The sequence below is a fragment of the Perissodus microlepis genome, chromosome 3, assembly GCF_051167445.1.
Source record: "Perissodus microlepis isolate ML-2025 ecotype Zambia chromosome 3, ASM5116744v1, whole genome shotgun sequence".
NCBI classification, from domain to species: Eukaryota; Metazoa; Chordata; class Actinopteri; order Cichliformes; family Cichlidae; genus Perissodus; species Perissodus microlepis.
The window spans coordinates 25,143,162-25,163,533 of NC_140463.1; the positions used below are offsets into that span (position 1 = coordinate 25,143,162).

General features: G+C 41.1%; 2 protein-coding genes and 1 non-coding gene across 8 annotated transcripts in view; all 3 read left to right on the plus strand.

The window, feature by feature from the left end:
* Nucleotides 1–8,721, plus strand: part of htr2cl1 (5-hydroxytryptamine (serotonin) receptor 2C, G protein-coupled-like 1) — a 206,869-nt gene extending 198,148 nt beyond the window's left edge. For all 4 annotated transcript variants that reach the window (XM_084923672.1, XM_084923673.1, XM_084923674.1 and 1 more), the window contains 2 exons: nt 909–1,141; nt 2,091–8,721. In XM_084923672.1, coding sequence (XP_084779798.1) covers nt 909–1,141; nt 2,091–2,675 — 818 coding nt within the window. In that variant the 3' untranslated portion in view covers nt 2,676–8,721. The remainder of the gene's footprint in view (nt 1–908; nt 1,142–2,090) is intronic.
* An 8,039-nt stretch (nt 8,722–16,760) lies between these two features.
* LOC146390698 (actin-binding protein WASF3) overlaps nt 16,761–20,372 on the plus strand; it is a 55,722-nt gene continuing 52,110 nt past the window's right edge. For 2 of the 3 annotated variants that reach the window (XM_084923677.1, XM_084923676.1), the window contains exon 1: nt 16,761–17,051. The gene's annotated coding sequence lies outside the window, so the exon portion shown is untranslated. The remainder of the gene's footprint in view (nt 17,052–20,372) is intronic. The other variant, XM_084923678.1, reaches the window with a different exon arrangement.
* trnak-cuu (transfer RNA lysine (anticodon CUU)) lies at nt 20,100–20,172 on the plus strand. The gene has a single exon. It is a non-coding gene; the product is annotated as a tRNA-Lys (tRNA).

Here is a 20,372-nt window from a genome sequence, read left to right on the forward strand (position 1 = left end):
TCAGATCACAGTTCTGGCATCTTCAATCCATTTCACGTCTTTAGAAGCCTGCAGGCCATCCAGGCTGAAGGCAAAAGATCAACCTATCCCGAAGGAAGGGTAGACCTAAACCTACACGGTGTACCTGATGTAACAAGTCTGCTTATCTTTCAACTTTTGATATCAGGTATTCCCTTATTAAATGCATCTGCTCTCTAAGTTTAGTTATGCATGAGAAAACCCATAACAGATGTTTTTCAGGTTTATGATACTAGAAATAATGAGCTTGGTCTACACCTCTCTACAAGGCAAGTGCTTCTATAATTACTGTATGTTCTTGAAGCGCATAATTACAGGATTCCCAGAGGGATTTCTCGATACCTAAGAGTTTGTATTGTCATCGTAAACCACGTGTAACAGAAGGACAAAGCTTTGCAAAAAAGTTTCTCCAGCTCCGAGCACTTACAGTGGGTAAGGCAAAACAGAAAGCACACTTCGTCAGCTGTTTCCTGAGATGTTGTTGTGCTGCTGAGAAAACAGCAACTATCTGATCTGATCAGTTTGGGCGCCACTCGGACGTTTCCCATTCCAGGCCAAGCCTTGGCTTCTCCAGTTCAGATAAAATTGCATGATACTGCAGTCTCTGCCCATTTTCCATCTTATCCTCTCTACAATCCCAGACACAGAAAATTGAAAATGAAACATTCAGCTCGTGCCTTAACTTTTCATCTCGCCTCTACCCTACAAAATATCAGCTGCTGTGCTAATAGAAAACTTGACATTCTTTCATTGGCTGGCTGTACAGGCAGCAGTTTTCTGGTTGACACATAATGATAACATGTGCAAGTCCAGCCATTCAGCTTTCCACTAAAATATTTTAAAGGCAAAAGTTTGAAATTTAAATGGTTGTTTTTTTGCCCCTTGCTCAGAGTTGAAGGTCCCGCCTCCTCAAAGCAGACGAAACACCTTGAGCTGCCTGAAGGGCACAGAGCCCAGCATTCTGCTCAGCGCCTCCACCTCAGATAGCATCAGCATCATTCCCAGCTCTGAGGTGGCGTCCCAGCTCAGCTCGCCGGCAGCTGGACCGGGCCGGAGCGATGCGTCAAGTCACGGTCGCCGGGGGATGATGCAGGCCATAAAAAATGAGAGACGGGCCTCGAAGGTGAGAATAAAAAGATTAGTAGGTGTAATCAGGGGGTAAATGATAAATGTGCAGTCATGATCAAAATAAGTACACCCTCTTAAAGTTGTAATGGTTTACAAATCAGGACATTAAAAAAAATATATTTGGTCTTAAACACAACCTGAGATGAACAACAACTGAAGTCTGTAGAGTCTGCGAGTCTGAGATCAAGCTCTACAAAAGCAGGTGTTTTGTGTCATGCAACAGGACAATGATCCCAAGAATAGCAAAATCCACACCCCAATAATTTCAATTTGCTTTGGTGGAAAAACCTCTAAAGCTTTCAAACAAAAGGCTTTTTAACTCTTACTTTGGTTGTGCTGTGTTAAAATTAAATAAAGTTACCATTAGGTTAAAAAAGTGATTCCTGAGTAATAATCCTCAGGCGTACACCATCAGCGGTGTAGTCAAAAACGTTCAAATAGTGCTCAGTACTACTTAGACTAGAAGTAAATACTTAAAAGTGCGCCACTGTTTGACCACTAGGGGTCAGTGTACACAGCAAATTGGATGTGTTTGCCATAAGGTTGCCTTATACAGTTGTTATAGCATACTGTAGCCTTTTCTGATTTGCATCCAAAGTCTGAAAACTATTTAATGTCTCGTTTAGTGCATCATCATCATTTCTCCTCTGAATGGCGTGTTTCTGTGCCAGACACTTTGAGTAAAAAGACTTGGAGTCGCTGAATGTGTGACTCGGGCTTGGCACTGGCCTCTGAAAATTCAGGTTAACTCTGGATGAAAACCAAAGCCCTCTTATATCTGTAAAATAAGTTTAAATCCTACTAGAAGTGGTGCAATCGCTGGGATATTGAAAGAAAAAGAACGTTTCGGTTGGAAGGAATTCAAACTGGCAAATTTTCTACTCACCATCTTCTTCTTATTCTTTTTTTCCTCCTCTTCCTTTTCCCCCTCTCTCTTCTTCTAGGTTCTAGGAATCGTCTTTTTCCTCTTCCTCGTCATGTGGTGTCCCTTCTTTATCACCAACGTCACCTTCGTCTTGTGCAGCAACTCCTGCAACGAGTCACTGCTCCATGACCTCCTCAACGTCTTCGTCTGGGTGGGTTACATCTCCTCTGGAGTCAACCCTCTGGTCTACACCCTCTTCAATAAGACCTACAGGAGAGCGTTCTCCAGCTACATCAGGTGCCAGTACAAAGTCGGGGCCAACGCAGCCGGCCAGGGTTGCAAAACCCTCCTCGTCCCGCCACCATGCCCTTCACACGCTGTGACTCCTCTTCTTATGGGCGGTCACGGGAAGGCAGGTGTGGACCGCAACAGTAACTGTCGCAATGGCGGTAGGGGGGATAACGGGAGGCTCGCAGTGGACCCGGAGGACACGACGGACGATGGGACGCAATTCGGAATAACATCGCAGAGCATTTCGGAGTGCCAGAACATTTGCATGCTTTCAGAAACAGAGCCGGAAACAGAGCTGGAGCCGGAGCTGGAGCCGGAGCTGTCACTCATCAGCTACAGCCCTGCCCCGAGAGAACACACAAGCAGCGTGTGACTGTGTGCATCCGGTCAATTTTAGTCTTCTGCAACCTGCAGATGCTGTTCCAAGCGGGGCTGGTGCTTGGACACGACAGCTTTTCTACTGGTTTCAACTGTAGTGAGGACTCTTACTGGGAAAAGGACTAGTCTCTGCTGACAAGCCTTTTTCTCCGTACTACGTCCATCAATGTGGAAAGAAACCGGAAGAGTTAATATTTCGGGTTGGAAAGGTAGAATGAAAACCAATATTTCCAGTGTGCTCGTTTTGTAAATGTTGGCTTTCATAACATTAATAGAAAACAAAGGCATCCACCAGGCCTTTACCTATACATCTAAGCACTCATCAGTGGCAAGATGTGGGGGCTCCTCATGGCGTTGACAATACCAGCTGAGATCCACTGAAAGGGATGAAGTGAAGAGGTCGGTGGAGAGCCAGCTCTCGTCAACCTAGCATTAAGTCAAGTGGCCCTTCACGGAGTCCCACAGACGCAGGTTAACGAGTCAAGCACCAACCGGGAGGCCACTGGGGTCAAACTACGCCTTCAAGCCTTCACACAGAGTCAAAATGCAGTCTGAGCTCGGGTCCACGTGGATTCCCTCCACACCAAGCAAACTAAACCAAATATATTTTTGTGCCGGTCGAGCTTGACAACAACAGCAGTCCTGAGAGCCATCTGAATGAACCTCTCCAGCATGTTTAATGAAACTATTCAGCCGACAGGAGGGGGATGTTTCTCTGAAGGAAACTGCAGTTGAAGCGTGTCTGAGGGGACCAACATGAAGGAATGTACTACCGCTGGTCTCTGGTGGACTCACAGTGCCATCTAGTGGTCACATGACTCAGAGAGGTCGCCTCTTACCCTCCCCCCTTCTCCTTTATTGGACTGAACAAGGGGGATACAAGAGCTAAGAAACAAGGTGCAGGCCTTTGGCTTAACACAGCTGACAGGCTCTGGCTTCTGTTGACCAACAGAAACACTTTGCAAAATGCTAAATTCACTACTTCCACAGGTTTTTAACTCAAAGCAACCAATGAAATCTTAAATAAAAGTAAAACAGTCTAAAAGGAAAGCATTATATGTAATTTTTTTATGTTAACTTGAACTCTTTTCATGTTTACACTCATTACTCATTCCCACTCTTTTCTTTATACAAGCCAAACGGGGAAATGTATATCTTTTGCATTCACCCATTAAAACAAGACTACAGTGTAACGTAGCCTCATGCAAATAAATGAAAAGTTTGAGTCAAAGCAGGTTTGATTTTTGATTGATTTGCCACAACTTATATGTGACTTTAATCTTGACTATGTCCCAAACTAATGAGCATGCATATCATATTATCAGGTTACGCATCAGGATTTTCATATCATCTACAAGCACAAATCTTCGCAATTTGATATTCTGGGCATCTGTGAAGGACACATCCTTGAATTGAAAAGAACCTCTGTGTCATCTACTTTAAAAAAGAAAAGAATGAGGGATTTGTATTCAAGGACAGTTATTAATTTAGTCCCGTTTCAGTCATTCTGCAGGCTAAAACCTGCTTGAAGGGTAGAGTGAAAGCCAAAAAAGGAAGAAATTAAAGAACACTAATGGCTTTGTTTGCGTATAAATCAACAAATTTTAGTAATAATCGAAGAATTACACTGAAACTAAAGCTCCAATGATGGTTTGCTCGGCAGTGTTTCAACCCTGCACTGAGTCAGACTCTCTGATCTGCTACAGCTTCACAGTAACTCACAGTTAAGACCAAGTAGCTTTAGATTTCATCCGCGAGACGGACAGAAAGTCGATACCCTAAGAGACAAAGTCCCCAACCCTCAGAGCCCTGTCACTCTGACTCCACCTCTCTCACTCCCACTTTCCCTCCTCCCACATTTTTATTGACATCTGACAAGACGGCATGCTTCATCCACTCTGGATGAAATACCTGCAGTTTGATTTTCTCATGAACAAATTCACAAATTTATCCGAGATAACAGAGGACATCATGAGGTAGTTCTAATCGGCCCGATTCTAATTCCTGCTAGAAATACGTCAGCTTTTAGTTTTTACTGTCAAGGCATTCACATTTAACGAACGATCCATTTACAAAATCGATAAAGAACAGCCTGAGATGGCCTAAAAAAGGAACTAGATCTTCAAAAATATGTCTCGACCGTCACTGCAAAGAAATCCCAGGGTCATAAATCAAACAAAAGACACAGCTCACTGGTTTTACAAACTTGGTTTGGTGTGACAGACCATTAATAACATCTTTGTCAGGAAGAAATAATCAGCAGTTCGTCCAGTCGCTCTCATGGCAGCTTGCAAAACTTCGTATTAAAGATGGGATCCATTTGCTGGGACGATTCTGGACAACACCCCTAATGTAGACTATATAATCTTAAGTCAAAGACGCAGTCAAAGATGCAGACAGGTAATATAGCACACTGCTAGCTTTACAAACCTGCTTCTTTTTATTGATCCAATGTGTCCTGTGGATTTAGAGGAGATTTTCAAAGTAAAATACCCAAAATGCTGGATGGAAAACTTGTATTAAAACAGCAAAGACTAACTATCTGCAACACTCCGCCTTACAAAAGATATAATACTGTGTGGAGTTTGAAGGTCAAGTTCATGTTTTTCATCAAGAAATTCGCCTCTTAGAAGATCAGATATGAATGTATAAAGAAGATTTAACCTTAAATTAAAAGTTGGGCTAAATTTACTGGAGTTTTTCAAAGTAAAACAAAATCACAGCCCTTCCTTCTCCATAAAAGAAAACAATACTAGAAAGATGGCTATTTAGTAGAAAAAAGACCCTTAAAATGAAAGATGAATACTTTGCATTATTGGAAAATCTCTTTCCATCCACTGTTTCCACTTTATTGACCAGTCTTTGTTCAGTCTGCCTCTTTTTTCTAAACTAATACTTTCTAAAACATAATATCTCTGACTGGCTCACACTTAATGACTACTTTTGTATAGTAGATGGCAGTTTCTCTAGAAATCAATATTTGATGTTCTTAATAATCGCCTCAAGCATATAAAAACACTAAGAACTTACAAACACTTGAATGTTTATTACCCATAATCTCCCCTACGCCCTTCAAAATCAAAGAGTAAAAGGTCAAAGCCTGCAATGTGATCAATCGAACCTAGAGCCTGAGGTCTGCAGCCACCTCTGCATACAATTAGAATGAACCATAATAGTTCCCTTTGTTCTAATTCTATGCGCCTCTGTATAATTTATCCACTATTTGTATGCTACAGACTTACCCAGTGGGCATTGGCACCACTTTTGTCTCCACAAGGAGAGATCTACATGAGCTAATGTTGGCAAGCCAACAATGAGGTTTGACCCACGAATATCATGCATGTTTAAAGTGTTGTTCAAAAGGTCCTCTCTGCCTCAGCTAGGTTTTTGCTTTCTTGTGAAGTACAGGAAAGAAATAACGAGCAAACACAGGGCAATCAACAAAACGCACCATCCAAACAGCATTTGGGCATTTTATCCTCATTGACTTCCCAATTATCACAATAACATGTAAACAAGGGGAAAAACAGGAAAAAAATAAAAGGAGAAGAGAGGACTCTGAACGTGGTTGAAAGGAGCCGCAGCCAGGCCAGCCAACTCACTATGTCACAATGTAATAGCTCTATGTTTCTCGTGTACCTGTGTGTGTACCGAGCTTGGCTCAAATTGCTGTCTGAGATTGATTCAGAAGCTTTTCTGGGTTTTATTGATTGTGTCCAGCACAGTGGACTGAACCGGGAACGTCCCTGCAGGTGCCAGTCCTGTCCGGACAGCTGAAAGCAATCACTCGGAAAAGATTTCAGTGAAATTCGATCCAGGCCTGGTGTGTATAGACATAGCTGAAGCCGTTTTCTGACAGACTTTCTTTTCAGTACATAGAAAGAGAGAAATATTATTCCCTCTCCGGGAGCTTTTTGGGTTTATGTTAAAGATTAAAGGAAAAATCCCAGAAATGCTACAGCAGTATATAGAAACTCAGAAAGGGATGACAATGCACTGTATCTTGTGTTAGCTGACACATTTTCTTACCTGGTATGAATCATTTTACATTTTCAAGGAATTATGTGTCTATACAGAGACTCAAGGAATGTTCTGACATTATGAGAAATGTGTTTGTTTGCTTTAATTAGACGATCATTAGCAAAGCCAGGACACCGTTAGCCTAGGCTAGCATAAACACTGGAAGTAGAGTGAACCTGCGAGCCTTAGCAACACATCTGAATAATACATAAGCTGTCATTTATTATTTATTTTAAAAAAAAAACAACAAGTAGAAGTATTATAAGAACTTCTTTTGTGGCCACAAACTGTGAATTGTAGTTTTGAAATTTCAGTAGCACCTTGGTTAAGTTAACTAGCTAGCAAATATTAGTTACGCCATGCTAGCACTTGAAGACAGGTCTGACATGCTAGTGCTAATGGGGGTTCATTTCGTAATTTTTATGATTTTTTTATGAGGATTACATCAGAATCTCCTCCTTTTGGTATAAAATGATGCACTATGCCAGACTTCATTTTGCTTCAAGTGCATATTTTATAACGCATTATGATTAAATAGTATATTTGAATAACACCTGGCACATAAGCCGGGATTATACTTTGCATGTCTGCAAGTAATTTCATCATCAAACAGTGAGTGCAAGGGTCCATGTGGATGTCCCTGTGCTTGCATGCTTTTTGTAACAGTTCTGACTTATCCGAGGAGAAATTGCATGCCAACTATGTAAGCGCCTCAGGTGGCAGACTTCAATCAGACTCTAAAGAGGTATGACAGGAAAGACTATTCAGTCATCAGGTGTCCACAGTGGAGTATACTCAAGAGCTTAACCTTTTAACATCTTCCTGGTCTCCCCCCAGGGTGGGATTATGGTTGCAATATACACACAATTAATAAATTCATTTGGCATTGCAGGTATTAGTGTTTGCATTTCTTCCAAATAGGCAGAAATTCTATAGAAAAACTTTGACTTTAACATATCCCTAACCCTACTCTCTAACATCACCAGATTTAGTGGCTGTTAAAAGGTTAGAAAATAACATTTTTCTATTTTCCAGCAACTTATACAGAACAGAAGATCTATTCTGTTTGGCAGTGTACCCTGTTCATCATGAAGGAGAAGAAAAAACACTAAAGCCAACCTTAGCAAGCCTTGATTATTTAATATTATCCTGATTCTGTTCGGACTCCCTTTGGCCCAGAAAATATCATCCTGACAGTTTTCTGGTGTGATGTAAGCATGTAGCAAAAGATCCTCTGCGCTTTTACGTCAGTTCTCAATATTTCAGTCCAAACATAACGCTGGACAAGACTTTTGAAACACCAGCTCATATGAGCACATCGTATTGTGTATATAAAATCATAAAAAACAGCAACAAAGTCAAATGCACATATTTCCCAGAATGTCATAATCTTTACTTTTCTATCTCACGGAAATAGCAATAAATTGCTGCAATTAAACACAAAATAATTCCTGCCATTTCCGGATCATTTGGAAGGATGTCAAAGAGTGTAAGAGAACCCCAGGAGCTCGCAACATGTTACAGTTTTCAGATAAAAATGCATTTGAAAAAATGCTAATCAGACTTTTCAGCAGAGCTTTTTGAAAGGTACTCTGGTTGATCTTCCCAAACATGCAACTCTGTCACTAAACGGCTCAGAAAGTAGCCAGGATGTTCAAGAGTCTGACAAACCCAGCAACTCTAAATCCAACTTCATTGCAGACGACATTCGTTCTCGAGCCCCGAATTTAAACACCCCCTTTGATGCTGGTTTGCATCGACACAGAAACCTGGTTTGTCTCGTTCTTGTATTATCCGGCGCTCGTGGGTTTGAACTTTTTATGCGTTGAACTTTTTTGTGTTATGTAGTGGATGTTTTTTTTTTTTTTTTTTTTTTTTTTGGTTTTTTTATACCATTTTAATTGTGAATGTTTGTCTATGACACATTTTTATGAGTTTTTACAATTTATGTCACCATCCACATGATGTTTTTTTTCTGTGTGATGCTGCTATTTATTTATTAAAATATTATTCTAATGTGAGGACAATTGTGTTATTTGTACATTTAGCCACATTTGAATCCATCTTAATGGAAAGCAGCTTGTTTTTGGTGCTTTACTGATGGGCTATAACTAGCTGAAAGTTCTCTTTTGAACTTCTGATTGTTTGGTTGTTGGAGTTTCTCTCTCTATTATTGTAGGCTCTTTATCTAACAATATAAAGCGCCTTAAGGCAGCTGTTCTTGTGACTTGGTGCTATTTAAATAAAACTGAATTGACAAGACAAACACACTGTGGAACAATAGTGACAAGAAAAGCTTAAAAAACAAACAATAACACTACTTTGAAAGTGGTGGCTGAGATGAATTTCCATTTCTTTCTTTTTCTGTCATCAAACCACAATCATCCCTCCTCTCTGATGATTAACACCTAGCAGTGTAATGTGGGGAATTTGATAATAACAGTACAGGGCCCAACCCCCTGTTCTGACACCTCACTCTGCTCTACCATTATGCTCATTCTACTGCAAACCTCTGCCAATCAGTGGAGGCTTTTATCCAAAGTGCTTCATGAACAGAGCTGAACCTGGAGATAATTAAACTCTTGGCTGTGTTTTAGTTTCATGCTCCATGCAGCGAGCCACGTAGTAAAACCCAACATGAGTATTATACTCGTGCTGGCCTGAGTATAGCGTTACTGCTTGATCTTGTGCATCTATGGTAAAATATGATTGTGGGCAAGTTTCCTGATCCGTGCAGGGTTGGTATTAATACTGCTAATCAAATACTCAGTAATTACCTAAACTTCAATTGAGATTTCTTACAAAACACACTTCATTCAATTTTAAAGAGGCTTAAAGCTGTTTGGTGATGGATGACAGTGCTGTGAGCGCGACTTCATGCCTCTCGTGCTCGACTCTATAGTGAAAATATGACCATATTAATTAACAGTCAACTGAAAAGGTTCCCAATCTTTTGATAGTTGGTGCATAAAGGTCCAGTGTTACTTACACAAGGGTCCACACTGTTACCACGCCAGCATACAGTACACTCATGAATATCATGCTAATTTTGAGCTGTTCTGTTAACTGTTCTTTTTTCCGGTTGGGATGTCTGTACAGCATCTTTAATGATTTTTTTAAAATGAGAATTAGGTGCACAAGTTTGAATTTATTTTGGGTTTTCTCTAATCAACACAGGCTCAAATATATACATACATCCTCACTAATATTTGGTTAAATGTCCCTTACGTTGCACCCTGACTGGGTTGTTTTTGGTATCCATCAACAAGTCTCGGAAAATAATTCTGACTGGATATGTGACCACTCTGTTTGGTAAAATTGGTAGAGTTCATTTAAATAGACCTATTTATTTAGGTCTGAGCAGTTTTATAGTTTTCACAAATTTTCATCGGGCTTTGGAAAGACCTTTCCAGAAGCTTAATGTTAGCCTGCTTTATCTATTCCAAAGCTAATTATGATGTGTGTTTGGGAACATTTTCCTCATGGAACCCCTAACTGTGTCCAAGTTCCAATCATCCAGCTGGTGATTGGAGGTGAAACTGAACAATTTGGACAGAGTCCTTCTTCATTATTCCATCCACTTTGCACAATGTACCAGCATCACTGGCAGCAAAACAGCCCAGATTGTGATGCTACCACCACCATGCTTGACATTTGTTACAGTGTTCTCAGGTTTGAGAGCCTCACCTTTACTCCTCCACACATCCCTCTTATCATTGTGGCCAAATACATTATTTTATGTCTTGTCTGACTGTAGCGGGCCACTAGGGCAACTGCATAGATTGCTTGTTAGGAGGCAACCTGTGTCCAAACTATTGCAGTCCTGACTGCAATCAGTCTCAGATAGATTGTTAAAGGTTTTCTAATAGCTGCTGTGTAATTTTTAAATGCAGACAGATTGCCTTCACGTTGTAATTTCTGAATTTCTGTTTCTAATCTATGAGTTAGTGGTGTGTTGATACAGCAAATTTTGATATCGATCCAGTTCCAAGTGAATACAGTATCAGTACTGGCAAAACCAACACCAATATTTTTAACCTATAAAAGCTTATGTAGGGGTGAGCAGGGTGTCGTTATTTATGAGATGAACACTAAATCACTGTGATTTTTGCTTTCCACTACAATTAGCTAACACGATGTAACAAGGCGGCCCTTAGCGGCTGGAAACACAGTGAGATGGACCAAGGCAAGTGTAGGGGAACAAAAAGTATTTATTTGCTATACAGCTCTCCTTACAACAATTAACTCATCGAGCTTCTTCACAGCACAAATCCCCCCTAACGACAACCGGCAGCCTTAAATATGTTCAGCTGTCACAGACTAAACCATTCTTCCACTCTCAGGTAAATTCTTAGATCCCAACTTTCCACCACAGTATACAATATATCAATTAGAATAAATAAATACATAAATACATTTCACATTTTCATATTAATAAATATTTCACACTTTAATTTTACACCAAACCCAATATTATAAAACCCAAAAACCCAAGCACAAAAAGATTCACCACACTCTCTTTACCAATGGTCTCTCCCGGAACCTTTAAATGGTGTCTGGACCCCCGGGGACGCATTTGCCCAAACACCTTGAAGAGGACACAGGCAAGAAAGGTGAGTAATCATTATCTTACAAACACTTATTTGCACCACTTTTATCCCTAGATTTCACACACACATTTGCATTAGTTTTCCTTGCTGGTAAACCTTAATCACAATCTCAATCACCCTTCTTCTCTCCTGACAGACAACCACCACATTCCTTGATGAGGAGCAGCTGTGCAGGATCTGAAATAAGGCTACCAACTGATTTTAAAATTCCCAATAAATAGTCAATAAATATTTAAACTTGTGTGCAAATCCATGCTTAAAGTGCAATGCTAAATAAAGTGCTTGATAAGGTGCTTTTAATAAAGTGAAAAGGTGTGCTCTATAGTGCTATACAGATAATATAATATAAATAAATGTAGTAAGGGAGTCCTCTTCCTTACACATGACAAAAACATATCTTTCAACTTTTCGTTTATTATAAAACTGGGCTGTTTTGGGAACCTGGAATATGAATGTGCCTGTCCCCTAAGCACTTTGGGTCCACTTCTTTGGTTTAAATATGCTATAGACTATAAATAAAATAGACGTGACAGTCAACACAAAACGGTTCAGAGATTTTTCATATTGCATGTTTGAGGTATGCGTTTCTGTCCCCCCCCAACAATTAATTTAAAGGTAGTGCCGTCAGCGTTAATCTCGTTAAAATGACTTTAACGCCATAACCGCATTAACGCTGCAAATCTCCATTAGCGAGTTAACGCGGTTCGCCCCGTGTATGGGGCAGCACGGTGTCAATGCGTTAGCGTGGTTAGCTCGTTAACGTGTTAGCACCGTCCGGCCCCACGCACAGGGCGATACACTGACAGCACTATTTAAAGCAATTCAGTTTTATTTATATAGCACGTAATCACAACAAGTTGCCTCAAGGGGTTTATATTATATTATTTATATTGTAAGGTAAAGACGGTACAATAATACAAAGATAGCAGAGAAAACACCAACAATGTATGCGCAACAGTGGGAAGGAAAAACTCCCTTTGAACAGGAAGAAACCGCTGGCAGAACCAGGCTCAGGGAGGGGCGGGGCCATCTGCTGTGACCAGTTAGGGGTGAGAGAAGAAAAAAAGGATAAAGACATGCTGTGGAAGCGAGCCAAAGATTAATAATGTGGGCTCATTTCAGTGGGCGACACACTGAACTTAGAGGATAAAAACAAAGTATTGATCCTTTCACCCTATTGATCCAATACTTTGATCGCTCTTTGGTAATGATACCATCGATACATGGATCAATCATCGCACCTCTGATGTATGAATCTGGCTGGACTCTGAATGTGAGTAGTTAATATGAATTTCTCTTTAGGTGTACCACAACAGGCTTGCAGTTATTCCCAGTTATTTAACATATTATCAAAAACAGATTGCATGCAAGGGCCAACCTGACCTCATTCAGCTGCAAGTTGAGAGTAGACTGACTTTTGCTTTGAAGATGGTAGCTATGAGTGGTCACATACCTGGTCCTCATCTTTGAGGCAACCACTTCAATGGCAACAAGTTGATTGCACACACTCAAAATAATGGTTATTCTCTATTTTTCCTCCTGTGAGTGTAGCATAGGAAACACATTTCTTCCCACCAGCAAACCTCCTAAGAAACCCACTCCTCTCTCAATCTTCATCATCACTTCTCACTGGCTTGTGCTCAGGTTATTGGAAAAGAAGCCTGCACAAGCTTAAAAAATAAGTAGATCTGTATGTCCCTTCTGAAACTTTTTCTTTCACTCTTTTTCATTTCAGAGGCTGAAAAACAAGTCACGCATCTCATACCACAATTTTCATTAGCAGTAACAATAAGAAGGGATCCAAGCTTAATACAGGTTATTACAATCATCACAATCAATCAGCAGTCTCCTTATCTTCACTTCATCTTTTCCCTTCACCTCCCTCCCACCTAGAGTTGTTCTGCTCCCAGCCAGTGGCGTCCTCCCCACAGTCTGTAGCTTCACAGGGTTTATCATTTGATTCTCAGTCACAAGATGGCAGCAGAGCAACCCAAACAATGTGATCAGAGTGGTAATGAACAACTACAATGCATGTCATGAATCTCCACAAGTACAACAGGTAATGAGAACGAGCCACCACGTGACATCACTCCCGTTGTCCTCTGTTTCACCTGTTCTGAGTAAATCTCACTTTGCCAGATCCAGGTTTCCTTCTTGTTTATCAGGCCAGAACATGTGAAGCATACTGCATGCAATAAGTCATCCCCTACACATCCCTCAGAAGTCCTGGTTATGCTAATATAGGCCATTAAACATAATGGCACTGCAGGGAAGCATAACGGAGCCAAATACCCGCGACAGTACAGCTGTAAATAAGTGGACAGCTACATAAACACATAATTACATGTGGGTAAGTTTACAGGATTAATCATGTTTGTTTATGTATTTATTTGCTATTTACTGAGCTCCTTTCTGGGTGGCAAATCAGCACCACGGACAGCGACACAGAAGTCAGCACCCAGGACAGAGACGGAGGTGACATATGAAGCAACAGCGCCACTTTGAGGGCGAAAGGGGGCACAGCAGCAGTGTATAAGGTTATTTATGAGGACTGGATAAGCTGCTTCTTATCCAGGGTGATTTTACAGCTTGTTGACAGACAGGTGGAGCTGTAAAGTGGCTCCGGGAGTAATGCTGGCTCAGACAGCATACCTGGTGGCCCGATGAAAGGCATCTCCAACACCTCCGTGAGGTGGACTGCAAAGCCATATACCATGATTGGCATCCTTTTACAGAGATTGCCATCCTGTTGTACTGACCGGGCCAACAGCTGATACAGTTTCCTTTTCAGTTCAGTAGGTGGATGGTTGGTGTTAGTTAAATTGCTGTTTCAAGCCTGTCCCTTCACACCACATGCTGTTCACATGTGAGTCATTTTTTCCTCCTGTGGTCAGCAGTCTGGAGCAAGAACACACAATCAGTAACATCAGGTGGATAAAGATATAATTAGTGTTGGAAAATAAATGACACCGACCTCTCCCACAGGGGAACTGTAGAAAAGGGGAGAGGCCGAAGAGGTACCCCAAATTTATAGGGTTGCACCAAAGAAGACGAAAAGGATGAGGAGGGGCCCTTACCAATAATGAAGATAACTACAGGCTTAAAGTCCTAAACGTTAGGTATACCAAGAACAGTTTGGGGGTTCCATTTTGTGTAATTACAACAATGTGTAATATATATATATATATATATATATATAGAGAGAGAGAGAGAGAGAGAGAGAGAGAGAGAGAGAGATTATACTTAATAGAGATTATAGAGAGAGATTATACTTTCTAGTTGTGCTTCCTTAATTAAAGAGAAACGAGCCTCCGATCGACGTGTATTTAAATGTAAGTGTCGTATTCCCGGAGGCCTGCAGCGGCTCTGTCTGCTCATCCCCGTTCTGCTACGCGGAGTGTGGGTGGTGGTCCTCGGCCGCCGCCGGCAATCGTCGGAACGCTTCGGACAGCGCACGCGCTCTTTCGCCAATCTGCTGCAGCCCTCTGAGTTGACAGCTGCGTCAAGCTAGCGGAAGGTAGCAGCGAGAAACGGCAGCTGTTAAAGGGCCTCAGCTTTCAGCATAAAGGTCTTAAAAAGATTGAAAAAATGTAGGTAAATATATTTATGCAGACCAGCGTTTAGCTGCTCTCACTACCATCTTGTAAACGTTTAACTCTTGCTGCTATCCTTCTGTGAGCATCATAGTCCGCACAGAAGAGGAGGCTGGGGTGGAGGTGGGGAGTAAATAATAAAACAGATAAACTAACGGACATGATGAGATGTAGTTTATGTTTCTAGCTCAGCTGGCAAAAAATGGCAGGATTATTATAGTTAACTAAAACTAAAACTGTAACAAGACAATCCACTCTGAAATGAAACTTAATTTAAAAAACAAAATAAAAACTTCAAATAAACATAAAAAGCCAAACTAATAAAACAACTTAAACAAAATAGAAAATACAACATTAAAATAACTGGGCCCTAGCCATCAGACTTGCCTATTCCCATTGATTTTTTATAGGCTTTCGTTTCATGTCCCTCCTCCCCTGTAATTTTCCCAGATTTCACTAATTATTTCACAGCAAATTTCATTAAAATTCCTTTTTTATCTAAAAGCCATGAAATGAAATTCATGCTTTGAAATAGTCGTGTCATTTGTTTTATAATTCTTGTTTTTTAACACCCTCTTAAAAATACATTTACAGAGTAAAGTCATGGACATTTTAGCTCGTATAAAATGTAAATCTGAAGGAGACTGCACATTCAGAATGTAGAGTTACCTGGCCTGTAGCATATGTGGAAAATTTGGACAAAATTGTTATAGCACAATATCCTGTGCTTGACCAGTCTATTTTTTAATGGCTGAAATGATAAAAACATGAAAAATCATACTTCTTTTTAATGTTGTTACTACCATGAAATGTCACTGAATCGTAGCTGTGACCCAGTGCTGATATTTCTCCCTAAGAAAGGAAGGAGTGTGTAATGACCTGTTAGTTTGTTTATCATGTTCAAATTTTGTGATATAGTAGAAACCAATAGTAGCTTGAGTCAGGGCCACATCAAATGTGAAAACCACAAAAAAATTTATATTACCCACAATTTTCTTTGTCTTCAAACGTCACAATAACATACTAGGCTTTGGGTTACTTTGGTTAAGTTTTACAGCCAACTCTTCTCCAATCTGATAGTTAAACACAGAAAAATACACCATTTTAGTATGTAATCCATCATAGATCAGAGGTCACGGCCACATTTATTTGGAAATATAAAAGGAGGCTGATGTCGTCATATTGTAATAAAAACGTAATAAATCCAGTTTTATTATAGCTCTTACCCTGTGGAGAGAGTTATACTGTGTGAGTGCTCTTGTTCTGATAGTTACAGATGAAATGATAAAATCATGGAAAAATTGCCTTTTTTTTCCCTTTTTCTTGTTTTTTTTTTTTTTGTTGTTGTTTGTTTGTTCACAATGTTACTACCTTGAAATGGCACCCTGCTGATATTATTTATCTTGTGGCAGTTAGGGGGGTTAGGTTAATTGGTTATTCTAAATTGCCCATAAGTGTGAATGTGAATGCGAATGGTTGTCTGTCTGTATGTGTTAGCCCTGCGACAGACTGGCGACCTGTCCAGGGTGTACCCCAGCTCTCGCCCTATGATAGCTGGGATAGGCAGAAGAGAGTGGATGTATGGAAAAGCTGGTAATGGACAGTAAAAGGATACAGATGGTTACAGACTCATGCAGTAAAGAGGATGTATTTTGATACACCTGCACTGTAAATGTTTTTTTGTTTCTTTAGTATTTCAGATTCAGAAGAATTATTACTTTATATTATTGTTAAGCACTTTGTGATTTGTATCTTTGAAACGTGTGAATACGTTTTACCTACTTGTGTGTAAGAAACCTAAAAAAAAGAGTAGACTTTTATTTTGAAGGACAAATCGGAAGTGGTTTCTCTGTGAGTCAGATTGCAGCTTGGCGGTCATCGGGTTAGACGGACGCTGCCTTGGAAACGACATAAATCCGGTCCACGCGAGCAGGGACCCAGATTTCTCCACTTCAAAGGCTTCCGCTCCTCTGCCCGCTCCGCCTCTTCTCCATCCAACCATCCATCCTCCCTCCGGCCCGAGCCTCCAACACGGTCGTTCCGAAATGAAATGCGGGGCAGGGTGAGAAGGAGAAACGGTGAGCAGCGTTTAAATAACCGAGAGAGGAGAAGCGGAGAGGAGAAGGTGACGGGAGAGCCCGAAGCCAGGTAAGAGGGGGGGGGGGTCTAAAAATCGTTTTTGCGTTTGACAGCGATGGTGTGGACACATGCCCGCTCCCCTTGGGAGCTGGTACACGGGGGAAAGGGAAAGGGAGGGCGCATTTGTTGTTGTTGTTGTTGTTGCATCGCGGGGCTGCACGCGCAGAAAACACGAAGCCCTTTGATAATCGAGAGGAAAGAGCTGCATGCTTCTTTAGGACGGCCGGGTTTCGCACCATTTTCTCCCTCCTGCAATCGTGATCGTCGCTTCCCCCCCTCCATCTCTCTCCCAGTGCGGTTGGTCAGGTGCCTCTCCTCCCCTCTCTCTCTCTCTCTCTCACTGGCTGCAACAAAATGTCAGCAGTTGGGAGAATGTGTTGTGGGATTTGGCTGCAAACTAGCTTGTGGCTGCTAGAAAAAAAGAGCAGTGGGGCTTATGCAGGAGGTGTGCAGGGTGTGGGGGGGATTAGCGTGTGCAGAGGATCCACTTTGTCTCTACATAATGCTACAACAACGTGTCTCCCCCCCGTTTTTCTGTGTCTCTGCGTACCTGATTTTGGAATTCCTGCAGATATTTTAATACGTCCATACTGAATTAAATTGGCCATTAAGCTGTGCTTTCATGTCTTTAACCGTGAAACAGGCCTCAGTCAGATCAGAAAAATTCCAGATGAGTAAGTTTTTATTATTGTGGCTCCTCTCTTGCTGCTTCTGCTCCCGAGGATGCTCCTGTTGCTTCTGTGTTTAATTTAATTAATTAATTCATTTCATATTCCCTGTATGGAGGCCTGCTGCAATGTGAATCCAGCCAACTCAGCCACCTGGAGGGATTTGTGCACATTATTGGCTCTCTACCATGTTTTATTTAAGCACGAGGCAGGGGATAATGGTCCGAAAAATTGGGTGGGGCAAAGGAATTAGACACTTGTCTGGTTGTCATCCAAATCTTTATTATTTATTCAGTAAAATTTAATCTGTTGTTTATTTGTATCTATATGTTCCCAACAGGCAAAAGTGGTTAATCTTTTGTAAGCCTGGCTAGCTCAGTCGGTAGAGCATGAGACTCTTAAACTCAGGGTCGTAGGTTTGAGTCCCACGTTGGGCGCTGCACTTTTAAGACAGAACCTATTATGGATTGTTTACAGTTTAATGCCCCTTTTCCATTTATACCTCCTTGGACTTACTCAACTGGTTTACCATTACAATCAAGTAATGGTTGTTGTCAAACCAACATAGCCCAGCGTCCTGTGACATAATTGGTATGAGTCATGAACGCTTCAACAAATGTGGACGTCGAGGCAACAATATACCTGCTGCTCGGTCTGTGGCTTTTCACGTATCTACCACATCGTGTTTTTGTAGCCATTTTCCTCATTGCCGGGTTTCAGAAATGGATGTTTTGATTTTTTGTGAATGAGATGCTCTAATCACTCATTGAGTGATGCCACTTACCAGCCAATCGGTGGCATGCATGACCTGCTCGGATTGCTTGGAAGCCCGGGCGAGCAGGCAGTATTTAGTACCTAGTACAAAGCACTATGACCTAATGGAAAACCCTTAAAACCGTGGCGATCTGAGTAAGTACTAATGGAAAAGGGGCTCAGCAAACTACAAGTAATTACTATAAAGTCTGGCTTATGTGCAATCTGTTACTCAGAAGGTAGAATAGGCCACACTCCTACCACTTTGCAGAGGAGACGTTTCCTTTGGCGTAACACCGAGTCCTGATGCATCAAGTGGAAGGCCTTATCGTTCAGGGCATAGATGATGTTGTTTTCTCTCTGACAAGGGTTGGTGGTTCAATCCTCAGATGATGACAGTAGCTTTAGACCTCTCTAAACACTTGGTTTCAGATTTCTTTTTTTTTTTTTTTTTACCAATAACTCTATATGATGTCAGTGAGTAGTGAGTGCTGAGCACAGAAGCCCCACCCACCTCTAGTACAAACCTTCTGTTTACATTAAGCAGCCAATCAGAATAACAGCTTTATCTGCATGGATTGGATAGGATCTTAAAGTGAGGCCTCTACCAGTGTAAGCAATCCAGGAAGTGGAATGACTTCAAGATTTGGCCACTGAAAATAAGTGCTCTGTTATGAACTAATGTACTCAGTCCAGTTCTGTGAATCCTTTCAAGTCTAGACTCCAGCCTGGGTGAACAGTGATTAGATAATAGCCTTCTTTTATCTGCGTTTGTGTAGCTGCTGTATTCATTGGAGACGGTGCTCAGAGAGGCTTGCGCTGATTTCTTACATAAGCGAATCATCGAGGAATAAGGGCGAAGAGCGGTGAGCACTAAATAAGCATAAACGCTCCAACAGGGGACTCACAGCACAACACACACACACAGATGCCTAACTGTACACACATAAACACATTCGTACACAGAGTTACTTCAGGGCTTGAAGCAAAGACAAAGGAGGGGCAATGCTGTGCTGGATGACAAAGGCATGCGCTCTGCTGTGGGCACAAAGGCTAGTTTTCTGGTTTTCAAGGGCTTTTTACATGCATAATCCCCCCTTTCCCCCAAAGGTATTTTTAGTCCACTTACACTTACTGATGCCCTGACTACAGCCAATTAGATAACACTTGTGAAAATACATTATTAATGTGTACAGGCACTAAACTAAGGCCTGTTTTGAGGAAGTTATTTCCTAAGTGTTTTTACTTAATGCATTATGGTGCTATTACTTATTAGCCTATTACTTAGCAACATCCATTAAGACTTGTTGAGCTTATCTAGCAAAAATCCATCCGCCCATCCTTACACAGTGTTTTGTACTATTTATTTGTTTGTAGATCCACTAATTTTTTTGTCATTCTTAGAACTTTGGTGTGTTAGAACCTTTGTTTTCTTTCTTTTTTTTACATGGGAACTGAGCCAGACTAGCATTTTCTTCTCTTGAGTAATGAATTAAAATTCCTGCAGTGATTCAAATATCTAATCAGCCACCTGGCAGTAAATTGATGCATTTATTCATGTCGATGTGGTCAAGATGATGACCTGCCTTTATGGTATGTTATACCCCTGGAAATGAAAGAAGTTAAGGTTGTGTAAACCCGGCTAGCTCAGTCGGTAGAGCATGAGACTCTTAATCTCAGGGTCGTGGGTTCGAGCCCCACGTTGGGCGATTTGCTTTTAAGACAGAACTTACATCAGTTTACTGTCATGTCAGCTGCTGAAAAACAAGCTTCTTTGGGCAACATATTGAATCTTGGTGTGGATTCAGGAGTGGAGGTTGTCTCCTAATTGTGAAGGTTTTTGCTTGAATCCTCAGATTCTGTAGTCTGCATGTGATAAATTTTTGAGAGTCAATGAATCCTCTGAATG